The following is a 16,762-nucleotide window of genomic DNA, read 5'->3' as shown; positions in this document are numbered from 1 at the left end:
AAATCTGTATATGTTATTTGAGTGTGGAAAGATTTACACTTAGCTGTTTATATCAAGACACAGTGGTTAAGAAAGATAAAATAAGCTTTCCCTTTATACATCTCTAATTTGTGTGATTAGAATGTACACACATGGATGTTCACTAGATTCATTAGAGAGGAAATAAACTAATCTAATCTATAAACAAACATGAGTTTTTATGATCAAATTGTACTTCAGCCTATTTTCAACAAAAATGACTGATCATTCTAATAAAAATTCCATCTCACATACACTTAACACTAGTTAAGACAAAGCAGGAAGTGGAAGAAATAGAACGCCTGCCTTGCTGTAGGGACAAACACCAATCTTAGTTTAAATATATGTGCACACCATACCAAGTAGTCTTACTGGCACATACTTCTCTGTATTTCCCTGTACTCAATCCTCAAAGAGCCAGGCAGGTACTCAGAACCCTACTGGGAAGTGTGAGTGCCCAGGATACTCATAATTAATGTCAGCTATAAGAAAAAAATTGAACTAACAGGCCAGGCATGGTGGCTCATGCTTGTAATCCCAGCACTTTGGGTGGCCGAGGCAGGTGGATCATGAGGTCAGGAGCTCAAGACCAGCCTGGCCAACACAGTCAAACCCCGTCTCTACCAAAAAAAACAAAAATTAGCTGAGCATGGTGGTGGGTGCCTATAATCCCAGCTATGCAGGAGGCTGAGGCAAGAGAATGACTTGAACCCAGGAGGCAGAGGTTGCGGTGAATCAAGATCGTGGCACTGCATTCCAGCCTGGGTGACAGAGCTAGACTCTGTTTCAAAAAAAAAAAAAATTGAACTAAATTTTAAAGAGTTTTGATAAAAAGCCCTCCATGTTTTAACTTTAAAGCCAAGAAAGGTAACCAAAAGTAAGGCAACTAGAGTCAGTATGGCCAGCAAGGACGGCAAAACATAGATTTGCATTGCTTGTGAACTGCCTATAGCAAGTTTCCTCCTCTGAGTTGACAGCAGCCATCCCAGCCCCTCCCAACGTGGGGAGGGGTAAGGAAGCAAAGCAGGGCTCCAACAGGCCCAACGTGTTCTTAATCTTGGCTTTTACTACAGCCACCTCAATGCCAATCCAGCCAACCTTCTCTGGCTGATTTACAACAGAAAAAGGTCTTAAGAAACGACATAGGTATCTGGGCCCAACTAGTTACCAAGTCCCAAACCAGGGAACAGTATTTGGATGCAATGCAGAGAAAACAATCTGGGAAAGAGGGGAGTGCATGTGAGCCTAAGGGATTTGAACATCAGAGGGGCAACATAAGTTTTTCACAAGGCTTTACTTTGCTATTACCAGGGACTGGTGGGGACTTATCTACCTAGTAATCATTCTTTGAAGCCCAAAGATGGACTCCACATTGAGAGTACAGTATAGAAGAATCTGAACTTGTAACAGGTAAATTCAGAAGGTGATGGGAGTAGGGGAGGAATATTCTCCAGGAGGATCAGTCATCTGGGGGTAAAGACAAGGTTTTCCAAACAAAAAAACGTTCCTTTGGAGTCTTTGATAGCCTCCTTAGCTACTGATGGTTTTCCTCTCCTTCAGAGACGTGGAAGAAAGGAAATGTCGTGAACAACAGGGTAAGAGGAAACCAACTGATTCTTTGAATAGGTAAAAATTGATCACAGGAAACCTCTGAGGAAAATAAATGGGGATACAGGAGCAGGAGACACCCAATACTTTTGGCTCATATGAATGTTTCACCTATTTAAAAATAAATAAAATCAACAATCTTTAAAAGTTTCTTGTACACACCAAAATAGTTCAGACAAATTATATCTGGGATTTGTGTCAAAACATTTGGAAAGGAGTGGGTGAAAACATAGATTAAGCAGGACTGCCATGGTTAGCTAAGTGTTTAAAGTGGATAATGGGTATATCAGATTTGTTATTCTCTCCACGTGTGTGTGGAGTGTAAAATATATATTACATACACTGAGACAGGGTCTTGCTCTGTCATCTAGGCTGGAATACAATGGCATGATCATGACTCACACAGCCTTGACACCTCAGTTCAAGAGATCCTCCTGCCTCAATTGGGACCACAGGTGGCCAGCACCAAACTTGGCTAATTTTTTTTTTGTAGAGACAAGATCTCACTATATTGCCCAGGCTGGTCTCAAACTCCTGGGCTCAAGCAATCCTTCCACCTCAGTTTCTCAAAGTGCTGTGATTACAGGGACAAGCCTCTGCACCCAGCCTGTATACATTTTTTAATGTTCCAAATTAAGTTTGTTTTAAAAGTTTCTTGAAGCAGTGATACTGTGAGAAAGATCCTACCAACTTCCAGCTTTTCAGAAACAAAACAAGTAAGCTATACTGATCTGAACTATGAAGACACTAAGAATGAGGAAAATGATGAGCAATAAACATACACTAACAGAATCATGACCTGCATCAAATACTGTATAGCAATGTTTTCTAAGCACTAAAGTGATATCTGTTATATTATCAGTCTTCATTAAGCCATACTTCAAACTGGACAGTTCTTTAAATATCGTCTAATCCAGTCAGGTTCCCAAATGTAGACAGCATTAGAATCCTCAGAGAAGCTTGTGAAAATACAGATTCCATCTCCCTGTCCAACACATCCAAGGATTCGGATTCAGTTAGTCTAGAATAAAGCCCATTCATACAGAATGAATCTGTAGTTTAACCTGCTGGTCAGGTGATTTTAATAGTAGTGGTCCGCAGCTCCAGTCAATCACTCATCTAATAATAACTAGAAGCAGTAGCAGCAGCAGCAAGAGCAACAGTAACATGAGGAAGTCAAAGAGGCACACGTGTTTAGAAAATAAAAATTACAAGAAAACACTCAAAAAAACCGACTATCACATCTAAAATTATTTAAATCATATACACGTCCACTGTCTCATTCTCCTCTTTACAACTCTCCACGGATACATGCTAAAATCAGTTAAATAATTTCTAGAACCTACTGAGTGATTATGAGAGTCATTCTGGGTTCAGAAAGTGAAGTGACCTGGTGAGGAGGAAAAAAGGCTGACTGATGGTGCTGGCCTAGCTAAGGGACTCTTCCTCTACCACTTTCCTGAATCTAGGTGCCTAGTGAAAGATGCTAGTTCTTCCACAGTTAGATGGCCAATCTTTAGCCAAAGTAACAGGCAAAACTAACCTAGGCTATAACCTTCTCATAAGCTGTAGGAGAAGTCAAGCTTGGTTTTCAACCACCAGCTGTGCTCAAATAAAGGGGATCAAGGACTACAGAGACGTATAAAAAGCTAAGAAATAATCATAGCTACCACCTTACTTATGAATCAGCCACTGTACTAAGCACAAGCTTCATTTCATAAAGATCAGTAAACAGGTTCAATAAAGTACAGAACTTGTCTAAATGATACAGCTAATAAAAGACAATGCAAATATTTAAATTGGGGTCTGCTTGTTTTAAAGATTCATTCACTTAATCACTATGCCAAATTAAGTTTTCCAGCCTTCTGGGCAAAATGGTAGCAGATGGGGATGGAGAAGATAGTTTCAATAACCCTCTGAAGAAGACAACAATGACCAAATGGTCTTCAGCTTCGCGTAACACACACTTCCTATCTGACGTCTCAATTTAAGGTCAGAAAGAAAATTAATGAGAAATGGTAGATAAAATCACTTTGCAAATGAAAGACCATTGTTCAGATACAGGAGATTATTACTATTTATTTTGCCAGCTATAACATTTTCATTTTTAGGAAGGGGGATAAAGATAAACTCACTCAAATTTTTATTGGTCTTTTGAGTTTTGCCTGTAGTTCAAAATGCTCCCCAGTATCTAACACTACACTTGGGAAACTCCTTAGGTTCACAAAAAAGGTATAAAACATTTATTAACAAATTGGGAAGAGTAAAACTGTTAGAGGCAAACAGAGAAAATTCTGTACTGGGGTTCCCAACCTCACGAACTTGCTTCACCTGAGTATACAGAATAAACACAATGCACTGATTTTACACAAAGAACAGAGGGTGGGAAAGGAAGAGGCATGGAAGTTTTGAACTCAAGTTTTCTCAAATGTTCCACCAAGCAAAACCAGTACAGTACAGTTTCACTTTTCTGTTTTGGCCAGGTGGTTGTCTTTGTTTTATCCATAATGGCAGAAATTTTTTTTTTCCTTGGAGACAGTGGCTCTCAGTCACCCAGGCTGGAGTGAAGTGATACAATCTCAGCTCACTGCAACCTTTGCTTCCTGGGCTCAAGCCATCCTCCCACCTCAGCCTCCCAAGTAGCTAGGACTACAGACACATGCCACCATGCCTGGCTACTTTTTTGTTGTTATTTCTTTTTTTAGAGCCTCGCTTTTCGCTCAGGCTGGAGTACAGTGGCGCAATCCCAGCTCACTGCAACCCCTGACTCTCGTGTTCAAGTGATTCTTCTGCCTCAGCCTCCCAAGTAGCTGGGATTACAGATGCACAACATCTTGCCTAATTTTTGTATTTTTAGTAGAGATGGGGTTTCACCACATTGGCCAGGCCCATCTGACCTAGAGTAACGCGTTGGCCTTGGCCTCCCAAAGTGCTGGAATTACAAGCATGAGCCACCATGCCTGGCCTGCATTTTAAATTTTTTTGTAGAGATAGGGTTTGCCATGTTGCCCAGACTGGTCTGGAACTCCTGAGCTCAAGCAATCTGCCCATCTTGGCATCCCAAAGTGCTGAGATTACAGGCGTGAATCACCGTGCCCAGCCAGAAAACTTTTTTGTGTACTAAATTCTTAGAAAAATTGCAGTTCTGTATCAGGTTGGGTGCAGTGGCTCACGTTGGTAATCCCAACACTTTGGGAGGCTGAGGCAGGCAGATTACCTGAGGTCAGGAGTCTGGGACCAGCCTGGTCAACATGGTGAAACCCCATCTCTACCAAAAATACAAAAAAATCAGCCAGGCACCACGTGGTGGCGTGTGCCTGTAGTCTCAGCTACTTGGGAGGCTGAGGCAGGAGAACTGCTTCAACCCAGGAGGCAGAGGTTGCAATGAGCTAAGATTGCACCACTGCACTCCAGCCTGGATGACAGAGTGAGAATCTGTCTCAAAAAAAAAGAAATTTTGTGTCAGAAAGCCTAGTGGCAATATCCTGCCATGATGCCGCGATACAAAAATAAACTATGCAAAACTAACTGGCCGGTGTAAATGCCCTGAAAAAGAAGATTCTATGATTTATATGTTCCCTCCAGACTTGCCCTGGGCCTATGAAATATACAAAAATAATTTTTTCTATGCAATTTTACTTTCTTCTTTATATTTGATTATAATATTCAAAAAACTTTAGGTGAATATTTTAATAGAAGAAATAAAATGTCTTCAAAAATATAGTTGGAAAGGCCTAGGGACTTTTCAAAGAAAAGACTTTATACCCATAAGATATACAACTTGTTTGGATGAAGTGGTACAAAGGAACACATTCCAGGCAAGAGTAACAGAAGGAAGGCTAAAAGGTGGGGAAAAAATAGGGGGTGTGGAAGGAACAGCAATATAAAGAAATAAAAATCTGCAGTTAGAAAAAAACAATTAATAAAGACCCTAAATAACAATGAATATTTTGCCTGTCTATAAGTTGAACAACATGATCCTTAATGTGTTCCATAGGCAGATAAATAGCTAAATTTCCTAAGTAGAATTTTCACATACCACTGTTCTTTGCTTGTTCGGCAAGAAAACACGGATAGTGTTGCTTGTCTTCGAAGGATCTGTGAGTTTGCCATCATCTGATGCCCGGCGCTGATAGCCAAACTGCTGAACTATTGTAGGAGAGATGCAGCTGGAGCCATCAAACACGGCATCTTTGAGTCCAAAACCATTGCTGATCGTCTTCCAAGCTCCCTGTATGTGCTCCATTGATGCAGCTTAAACAATTCTTAAACCTGGTAAGAAACACAAATAACTGTAACTCTAGAAACAAAAGTATTTAACCCAAGAATATAATATATAAAGAGTAATCATGAAAACAGCACTATGTGGTTTTTAATAAGTCCTTCTGCTTAAATAATCAGCATCTCTTTAATAGTCTATTTCCATAAAATATTTCACAGATGAGGGAAATGGGACCAGCAGTTAAAAGATTTAACAAGGGACCAGGCACAGGCTCATGCCCATAATCCCAGCACTTTGGGAGGTTGAGGCCAGCGCATCACTTGAGGGCAGGAGTTGGAGACCAGCCAGGTTAACATGGTAAAACCTCGTCTCTACTAAAAATACAAAAATAGCCAGGCATGGTGGTAGGTGCCTGTCATCCCAACTACTGGGGAGGCTGACGTAGGAGAATCACTTGAACCCAGGAGGCAGAGGTTGCAGTGAGCTCATATCGCATCACTGTACTCCAGGCTGGGCAACAAGAGCGAGACTCAACAAAAAAAAAGCCAACCTGGAACATGAGTCCAGGTCTCAAGACTTCTAGTCTAATAGTTTTTCGATTACATTTCCTTTCTTCCTGAGCAACTACCCTTGAGTGTGAGCAACACATTAGTACTGTAAGGAATAACTACAAAAAAGTGTAAGTCATAATTTATGACTTCAAGGAAGAAAAACTAATACTTCTAGGATGTATTTTAGACACTTTATAATTTATCTAATTTGTATAAGAACCCCAAAGATTTTTAATCCCTTCCTCCATCCACACTTTCTTTAATTATTTTCTGAGACAAGGTCTTGCTCTGTTGCCCAGGTTGAAGTGCAGTGGCATGATCACAGCTCACTCCAGCCTCCATTTTCTAGGCTCAAATGATCCTCCTACCTCAGCTTCCCAAGTAGCTGGGACCATAGATGCACATCACCATGCCTAGCTAATTTTTAAAAACATTTTTTGTATAGAAAGGCTCTCACTATATTGCCCAGGCTGGTCTTGAACTCCTGAGCTCAGGCAATCCACTTTCCTTGGTCTCCCAAAGTACTGGGACTACAAGTTGAGCAACTGCAAAGCCTTTCTTTTTTGGACAGAGAAGTCATGCCACTTGCCCAAGAACACCCCAGCAGTGGGCAAAATAACCAGATTCCATATCTATTTAAAGTCCATCAAGTTTCTACCATAACATTCAGCGCTCAGAGTTCAGTTCAGTTCATTCTGAGTTCAGTTCATGGTCAGAAACCATGCAGAAGTAAGGGAGGTGGGGTTTCCTCCTTTAGAAAACTTTGAGGTTGATAAGGAATTCCATCTTTTAAGCCTTCCTCCTTCAGAAACTTGTTTTACTATTAACAATAGCTACCATTTACTAAAAGCTTGCTATTATGAGGCACGATACATAGCATACATTCCAATCATTATCCACCTTAATACTTACACTGTTACTCTAGGTAGGAATTATATCCCCATTTTATAGTTGAGAAAATTCTCACACACACAGCTTGTAAGCGGCAAACAGGGATTCTGAAGTGGGATGCACTGACTCCATAGCCCTTACCTTCCCATACAGAACACTGACACTCAAATAATTTTAGTCAGAGCTGAAATGGTCTACAATTAAGGACCACAGAATCCAAACCTTGTTTTCAACAAAAGTTTCTAATTGAAAATCCACTGTGTGTTAAATCACATCACATGCCCAAATCAAGAGGGCGGTTAGATATTTAGTATTCTTAGGTGGCAGTTGAGAAAACCAAAGAGGTTTAGAGACAACTTAAGATCACAACATGGAGTTATTCTCATACAGTTTTGGTACATCCTTTTTGGGGAAGAATATGGTAATATCTAATAAAAGTCTGAAATATTCTTAAAAAATGATCTAGTATTCTACTCCAGAAATTTGTCCTACAGAAGCCTAAGACAAGTATATAAAAACATGTGTAAGCATATTCCTTGCAGCACTGTTCATATCCTTGAAAAATTGGGGTAAAGACCAAATACTTAACAGGGAATTTAATAAATCATGTTAACATCCATGTGGTAAATGAAGTAGATCCATATATGCAGAGATGGGAAAAGACATACAAGACAACAACAACAACAAAAACTAAAATACATAGTTTGAACCTCTTCAATATTAACCTACAAAGAGAGAGGAAATCTAGAAATACATATATGGGTAGGAAACTCAAGAATTAAAGTGTTAACAGGACTGTGACGGATTTTTATTTTCTACATTACTTAATTTTTTTTTTTTTTTTGAGACAGAGTTTCGCTTTTTGTTACCCAGGCTGGAGTGCAATGGCGCGATCTTGGCTCACCGCAACCTCTGCCTCCTGGGTTCAAGCAGTTCTCCTGCCTCAGCCTCCCGAGTAGCTGGGACTACAGGCATGCACCACTATGCCCAGCTAATTTTTGTATTTTTAGTAGAGACGGGGTTTCACCATGTTGACCAGGATGGTCTCGATCTCTTGACCTCATGATCCACCCGTCTCGGCCTCCCAAAGTGCTGGGATTATAGGCGTGAGCCACCGCGCCCGGCCCATTACTTAATTTTTATATTTTACTATTACACTATAAACTTCTATCGGCATATTTTATTTCTGTAAGACAGCATGGCAGAAAAAGATCTCGCTGCCTCCTGCCTCTAAACCCCAACCTGAACCTTGACTCACACCTACCTAACTCTATCCCCAGGTTACTGTGTGGCTGCTTTTCAGGAGTACATATAGCTCCTCTTTTCTCTAGATGTTTGGGGTTTTTTTCCCAACTAAGAAGGAAAAGATGGAGGAGCTTAAGCCCATATGAGAGAGAAATAGATGAGGGAAGAGACAGAAGGAAGCATCTGAGCCATCTCACTAGCCTGAAATGATAATGGCGCCTAATCATCCATGTAACAGCCTGAACAAGCATACTCATTGTGTCACTCCTGTTTAAACCTCAGAATAAAATCTAAACTCCTTGAGAAGGCCTCCAAAGGCCTGCTTTCAGAACATGCCAGACTTTGTGCCTCAAGACTTCTGAACCATTTTCTCTTCACTTGGAAGACTGAAACCCCAGAAACAGGTAAGCTGGATTTTTCACATCTTGTCTCTACTCAAGAGACATCTCTTTAGGGAGGCTTTCCCTAACCACACTAGCTGAAATAGCCTGCTCTCCTTCTGCCAATTAATGCTGTTTCATTTTCTGCATAGTACTTAAGTTAGACAGTTTTCAAGTTTCAGTCAGTCCCCCTACCTTCTTTCTGCTCTATAAGGGCAGAACTCTGACAATCTTGCTCAGTATCTGGAATATAAAGGTACTCAAATATTTACTAAATTAAGTGAAAAGCCAGAATAATGCTACAAAAAAGTAATGTTTTTAAATTGAAAATTCCTGTCAAGAACTATTAAATGTGAATTAAATCTTCATGTGGTGGTACATCTTTAAAAATACTTTGTTGGCCAGGCACAGCTGTTCACACCTGTAATCCCAGCACTTTGGAGGCCAAGATGGGAGGATCGCTTGAGGCCAGGAGTTCGAGACAAGCCCGGTCAACAGAGCAAGAACCAATCTCTAAATTTAAAAAAAAAAAAAAAATTAATTAAAAAAAACAATATTTTGTCTTCCAGGAAGATGAACTGTAATGAATTTTATTTTTTATATACATACATATTTCAATTGAGATAAGGTCTCACTATTTGCCCAGGCTGGTCTTGAACTCCTAGGCTCAAGCGGTCCTGCCACATGTGCACCCCTGCACCCAGCTTGCAATAGATTTTATTCTATATTCAGCTGTGGGGGAAGACTGTATTGGAATCAACTGACTACAATTCATTGGTGAAGACCTCACTGACAAGCCTTAAATGTAACCTTAGTCTAAGAACAGTAATTTTACAATAAAGTCTAAGTCTTGCAGTCAGTCAAAATATAGTGCTGATACTTAGTAGAGAACATACAATAACTTCTAATAAAAAGTGACAAAATAAAAATATACCTACTTTAATTCAAGTTTTAGATTATGTGTCCTTCATAGCATTTTATTTTCTATCTCCATATCAAGATCACTTACAGCTTAAGAGGCAAGCTAAGTTAATGTTTCCTAATCATTTTTTCTTTTTTTTTTTTTTTTTGAGACAGAGTCTTGCTCTGTCACCCAGGCTGGCATGCAGTGGTGTGATCATGGCTCACCGCAACTTCTGCCTCCCAAGTTCAAGTGATTCTCCTACCCCAGCCTCCCAAGTAGCTGAGATTACAGGCATGTGCCACCATGCCTGGCTAATTTTTGTATTTTTAGTAAAGACAGGGTTTTCTACATTTGCCAGGTTGGTCTCGAACTCCTGACTTCAGGTGATCTACCCACCTCGGCCTCCCAAAGTGCTGGGATTACAGCAGTGAGCTACTGTGCCCAGCCTTCCTAACCATTTTCATGGCACATACTCATACGCATACACATTTGCAGAACATACTAAAGTTAGCAGACAATGCTGCTTCAACGGCCCTACAAGTTGTCTCAAGGAAGATGGGTACAACTCTAACCTGTTCATCACAGAAAATTCTACTAAGGTAAACATCTTAGAATTTATCAAGGCAAACATCTGAAAAATGAGGGCAGACATCTGAAAATCAGGGTAGACATCTGAAAACAAGGGATAAAACGCATCTTCTAAAAAAAATCAGATAGCAACATATTTCAATCATAAATGGAGATACTCAGAAACCCTGTTGATACTCTCAAATATAAGAATAGATCTAGCTGGCCAGGCATGGTGACTCATGCCTGTAATCCCAATACTCTGGAAAGCCAAGGCAGACATATTACCTGAGGTCGGGAGTTCGAGACCAGCCTGACCAACATGGAGAAACCTCATCTCTACTAAAAATACAAAATTAGCCGGGCGTGGTGGTGCATGCCTATAATCCCAGCTACTTGGGAGGCAGAGGCAGCAGAATCACTTGAACCTGGAGGGCAGAGGTTGTGGTGAGTTGGGATCATGTCATTGTTGCACTCCAGCCTGGGCAACAAGAGCAAATACTTGTCTTAAAAAAAAAAAAAAGAATAGATCTAGCTTTTAATACTGTAATTTCTCTCTCTGGCTAAATGCTCCATGTTAAAAGATGTATACACAGACACACATACACACATAACCTGGACACATACTAAAACAAGCCAAAGTGGAAATCAGCTTCTGCATGTGAAAGGTCTTTCACAGTTCCACAGAAAAGTTCTTATGAATGGAAAAATTTGTCACGTTGGACAAGATCATTTAAAGAGAGAGACATATTGGTCTGGCACAGTGACTCACGCCTGTAATCTCAGACCTCTGGGAGGCCGGGGTGGATGGATCACCTGAGGTCAGGAGCTCGACAACAGCCTGGCCAACATGGCGAAACCCGTCTCTATTAAAGCTACAAAAAACAGCCAGGCATGGTGGCGGCTGCCTGTAATCCCAGCTACTTGGGAGGCTAAGGCAGAAGAATAGCTTGAACCCAGGAGATGGAGGCTGCAGTGAGCCGAGATCATGTCACTGCACTCCAGCCTGGGCATCAGAGCAAGACTCCAACTGAAAAAAATAAATAAATAAAACAAAAACAAAGAGCTCCTAAAAATTAGGATGATTGCCATGGAAAGATGAATGCCATGGAAAAAAACAGGAAATTAAATTCACAGAAAAGCAATACAAAGGCCAACAATCGTGTTTATGTATAAAGTAGGGAAACACAAATATAAAAACTATTTTTAACGTCAGGTTTGTAAAATTTATTTTTTTATTTTTATTTTTTGAGGTGGAGTCTCGCTCTGTTGCCCAGGCTGGAGTGCAGGGGTGCAATCTCTGCTCACTGCAACCTCCGCCTCCCGGGTTCAAGTGATTCTCTTGTCTCAGTCTCCCGAGTAGCTGGGATCACAGGTGCACGCCACCATGCCCGGCTAATTTTGTATTTTTAGCAGAGATAGGGTTTCACCATGTTGCCCAGGCTGGTCTTAAACTCCTGACCTCAGGTGATCCACTCACCTTGGTCTCCCAAAGTGCTGGGATTAAAGGCGTAAGCTACCGTTTCGGGCCAGATTCGTAAAATTAAAAAGACAAAATATCTAGTACAAGCATTTGAGGTAATCTATTCTCATAGTGAAGACTATAAACCACAACAGTACAGCAATCTAACAGTATCTATTAACTATTTAAAGATTTAACTTCACATTTCACAACCACCACTACACAAATACAGGAATGTTTCTAATACAAATACACTGAAAATTACCTCAGACTGAAAGCCACAGAACTAAAATTTGAACAATTTAAGGCAGGACTGATTTAAAACAAGACCTCCGAGGAAAGAATGCTGCCCCAATACATTGGCTAAAGGCCTCATTGAAAGAATATTTACCCACAGCTACTCAGGAGATTACTCAGGATCTCTTGAGGCCATGAGTTCAAGGCTATAGAGCATAACTGCACCTGTCAATAGCCATTGAATGCCATCTGGACAACACAGTGAGGCCCCATCTTTCTCTTTCTTTCTCTCTCTTTCTCTCTCTCTCCCTCCCTCCCTCTCTCTCACACACACACACACACACACACACACACACACACACACACACACACACACACACACACACACACACACACACACGGGTACTTAAGTCATTTTCTGTAACATAAGAATAAGGTTAGTGTCATCTATCACCAATACTTCCAAGTACTGTATGTGTAGTATAATATTAAAAGTAAACCATACTGCTGGAAAAAGATAAGCATTAAAAAAAAAAAGTAGACTGGGTGTGGTGGCCCACACCTATAATCCTAGGGCTTTGGGAGGCCGAGGCGGGCAGATCATGAGGTCAAGAGATTGAGACCATCCTGGCCAACATGGTGAAACCCCATCTCTACTAAAAATACAAAAATTAGCTGGGCGTAGTGGCACGTGCCTGTAGTCCCAGCTACTTGGGAAGCTGAGGCAGGAGAACTGCTTGAACCCGGGAGGTAGAGGTTGCAGTGAGCCAAGATAGCGCCACTGCACTCCAGCCTGGGTAAAAGAGTGAGATTCTGTATTTAAAAAAACAAACAAACAAACCAAAATAAATAAATAAATAATTTGATTTAATTTTAAGTATTTGATAATAAATTGTCTCATCAGGCTGGGCACGGTGGCTCACGCCTGTAATCCCAGCACTTTGGGAGGCTGAGACAGATGGATTACCTGAGGTCAGAGTTTGAGACTAGCCTGGCCAGCATGGTGAAACTCCATCGCTACTAAAAGAATACAAAAAGTTAGACATGTGTGGCGGTGGGTGCCTGTAATCCCAGCTAATTGGAAGGCTGAGGTAGGAGAATCACTTGAACCCAGGAGGCAGAGCTTGCAGTGAGCCAAAATCGCGCCATTGCACTCCAGCCTGGGAGACAAAGCAAGACTCTGTCTCAAAATAATAATAATAAATTATCTAAACATACTCCACTGTGTTAGACATGACTTACTTTTTATCTATTTTTAAGGCATTTTTTTTTTCCAATTTTACAATCTTGTATCTTACAAACAATGGTGTGCCTTATTTGTCCTAACAGGGAACTAAAATAGACATCCCCTAGTATATGGGTACTTTGCTTACTACCCTAGACATGGGATTACTGAGTCAAAGGTAAGAATTATGTGGAAGTTCTGCCACTATAATGTTGTTTATTTTTACTTTATTTTTAGACATGGGATCTTGCTATGTTGCCCAGGCTGGATCCAAACTCCTGGGCTCAAGCAATCCTACTGCTTCAGCCTCCTGAGTAGCTGAGATTGCAGAACGTTTTTAATATTTTAAGAGTAGACTTGGGCCAGCCATGGTGGCTCACACCGATAATTCCAGCACTTTGGGAGGTCAAGCGGGGTGGATCATGAAGTCAAGAGATCGAGACCAATCTGGTCAACATGGTGAAACCCTGTCTTTACTAAAAATACAAAAATTAGCTGGGTGTGGTGGCAGGCGCCTGTAATCCCAGCTACTGGGAAGGCTGAGACTGGAGTGAGCCAAGACTGTGCCACTGCACTCCAGCCTGGGCAACAAGGGCAAAACTCCATCTCAAAAAAAAAAAAAAAAAAGAGTAGACTTGGGTGAATTGTACAATAAACTTGCTTTCTGAAGCAATGAACCACTATCTATTTTTTTGTGCTCTGTTGGGGCAGGGAGAGGTAGGTTTAACCCGGAAAAGGAGGGCTGTCTTACTACTTCATCTTTCTTAGAAGTGACAAAGGCTTCTAAAAGTTTAGAGAGGGTAAAGATACAGACTGATAAAGGCAACCAAAACCAGTGGGTATAATCTTTCTAAGAATTCCACATTAGTCAGCTTTCCATCAGCAACTTAAAAGAGACTATTTTGTACTTTTTATACGCCTTTGACAAAAGTAGAATTCAACAACCTAGTTCCCAAAGAGCTCTCTGAAACCCTTCTAATAAGAAGTTCCAGGCTGATCCTTTTATAGTTTATAAGTATGATGACTGAGTTTTCACACTCATGTCTGAGATGTACCTCCTTCAAACCTTATAATGACATGGGCACATTGCCCACCTGAAGTGAAGAGGAGAAAAAAAAAAGTAGTCCCAGGCTTATATTCCTGGAGAAGGTAAATTAGAGGATCTCTTGACTGGAGGATTCTAGACACAGTTGAGAGTATGGATACTGTTCTGCAAACTACACTAACTAAATCCTTGAGTGCAGAAATCAGTAGCCTTTTCTCCAGTGAGGTAACCAAACTCAAAGAAACTAAAATGTTTAGTTTCCCTTACCTTACGGTGAAGCTCAAAGACAACAAATCTCATCCATGCACTCGAAGATTCCAATCCATTTTTAATCCTATCCTTTTAAAAAATAAACAGGTTGTCAACGAATATCAGACTTTTCAGGAGACCTTCGAACATGGACGATAAAGACCAAAACACACAGAGAAAAATACCCATAATGGCCTGTAATCCCAGCACTTTGGGAGGGTGAGGCAGGAGGATCACTTGAACCCAGGAGTTCCAGACCAGCCTGGACAACACAGTGAGACCTCATCTCTACAAAAAAACATAAAAAATTAGTCCAACACAGTGGTGTATGCCTGTACTCCCAGCTATAGGCTGAGCTGAGGTGGGAGGATCACTTGAGCCCAGGACGTCAAGGTTGCAAAGAGCTGTGATTATGCCACCACACTCCAGCTTGGGCAACAGAGGGAGACCCTGTCTTGGGGGGCAGGGGTAGGAAGAAAGGAAAAGGCTGGACACGGTGGCTCACACTTGTAATCCCAGCACTTTGGGAGGCCGAGGAGGGCGATCACGAGGTCAAGAGATCGAGACCATCCTGGCCAACATGGTGATCCTGGCCAACATGGTGAAACCTCATCTCTACTAAAAATACAAAAATTAGCTGGGCATGGTGGCGTGCGCCTGTAGTCCCAGCTACTCGGGAGGCTGAAGCAGAATTGCTTGAACCTGGGAGGTGAAGGTTGCAGTGAGCCGAGATCGCTCCACTGCACTCTAGCCTGGCACCTGGTGACAAAACAAATCTCTGTCTCAAAAAAAAGGAAGGAAAAGAAAAAAGAAAAAACCCACAATCCACAATGGAAGAACTTTTAACTATCAGATTAAATTAGCCTATCAAATGCCTAACACATTAAATTTTACCATAATGGAGGATTCTATAAACTTTTACAGTTAAAAAATATATACATATACGGGCCGGGCACGGTGGCTCACGCCTGTAATCCCAGCACTCTGGGAGGCCGAGGCGGGCGGGTCACCTGAGGTCAGGAGTTCAAGACCAGCCTGGCCAACATGGTGAAACCCCGTTTCTGGGCGGGGGGGGCGGAATACAGGCCAGGCACGGTGGCTCACACCCGTAATCCCAGCACTTTGGGAGGCCGAGGCGGGTGGATCATGAGGTCAGGAGTTCCGAGACCAGCCTGGCCAACATGGTGAAACCCCGTCTCTACTAAAAAATACAAAAATTAGCCATGCATGGTGGCATGTGCCTGTAATCCCAGTTATTCGGGAGGCTGAGGCAGGAGAATCACCTGAACCCAGGAGGCAGAGGTTGCAGTGAGCCAGGATCGTGCCATTGCACTCCAGCCTGGGCAACAAGAGTGAAACAGTGTCTCAAAAGAAAAAAAAATATATCAGGAATTAGAATGACTTCAAACTCCTCAACAACACTAGAAGACATAATGGAACAAAGTGTCCTATATTCTGAAGGAAAACTATCCCCAATTTAGAATAACCATCAAAACTATCAGTGAGGGACAGAACTAGAGACATATTTTCTAACATTCACAATTACAAAAATTTGAACCTCCATGATTCATTTCTCAAGGGATTTGTCAGGTGAATAAAGCAAGAGAGAGACTTAGGATATAGGAAACAGGACATTCAGCACAGGAAAGCGAAGGAAATCCCCAGAAGGCCAACGGAGGGAAATCCCTGGATGACAACGTGCACCAGACACAAGAATCCATAATTATGTGACCCTTTCTAGCAGTCTCCAACTATTATCTACACAATCACCTTTTCTTCTCTTGAGGGTGCCAGAGAGGGAGGATGGGCAGAAAGCAGCTGGAGGAAGAGCAAAGAGAGGGAAGAAGGGAGGGAAGGAGGAAGAAAGAAGGGAAGGAAATAGCCTACATTTTCAAAGTTAGCCCCTTTAAGTATATTCTCTCCCCTGTGGAGGTGGTGAATGGTAAAACCTGTGCTAGGTCTTGAGATATTCAAGGTGGTTGAACAACATTAATAAAATAGCACCATAGTGTTTTCCAAAGCAGGGGATATATACTATTCATGGTTTACAAAATGATTATAAGGGATATATGTACAAGATATAAATTAAAACTAGTATGCTAAGGAAAAAGTCTCAGTTATATGCTAGTATATGTTTAATACTTTTTTTTTTTTTTTT

The 16,762-nt window shown here is 41.3% G+C and overlaps 1 protein-coding gene and 1 non-coding gene across 6 annotated transcripts in view; one reads left to right on the top strand and one right to left on the bottom strand.

The window, feature by feature from the left end:
* The window catches only part of RAF1 (Raf-1 proto-oncogene, serine/threonine kinase), a 90,842-nt gene that overhangs the window by 29,030 nt on the left and 45,050 nt on the right, over positions 1–16,762 (bottom strand). For 3 of the 5 annotated variants that reach the window (XM_017501437.2, XM_017501439.2, XM_017501436.2), the window contains one exon: positions 5,666–5,898. In XM_017501437.2, coding sequence (XP_017356926.1) covers positions 5,666–5,872 — 207 coding nt within the window. In that variant the 5' untranslated portion in view covers positions 5,873–5,898. Of the gene's footprint in view, positions 1–5,665; positions 5,899–16,762 lie in introns of those variants that run through there. The other 2 variants (XM_037728824.1, XM_037728825.1) reach the window with 1 other exon arrangement.
* On the top strand, positions 14,307–14,410 carry LOC119467357. The gene has a single exon (XR_005195903.1). It is a non-coding gene; the product is annotated as a small nucleolar RNA U13 (small nucleolar RNA).

The sequence above is a fragment of the Cebus imitator genome, unplaced genomic scaffold, assembly GCF_001604975.1.
Source record: "Cebus imitator isolate Cc_AM_T3 unplaced genomic scaffold, Cebus_imitator-1.0 Scaffold281, whole genome shotgun sequence".
NCBI lineage: Eukaryota > Metazoa > Chordata > Mammalia > Primates > Cebidae > Cebus > Cebus imitator.
Note: the sequence above shows the minus strand (reverse complement) of the source record. Positions and strands in the feature narration are given on the sequence as shown.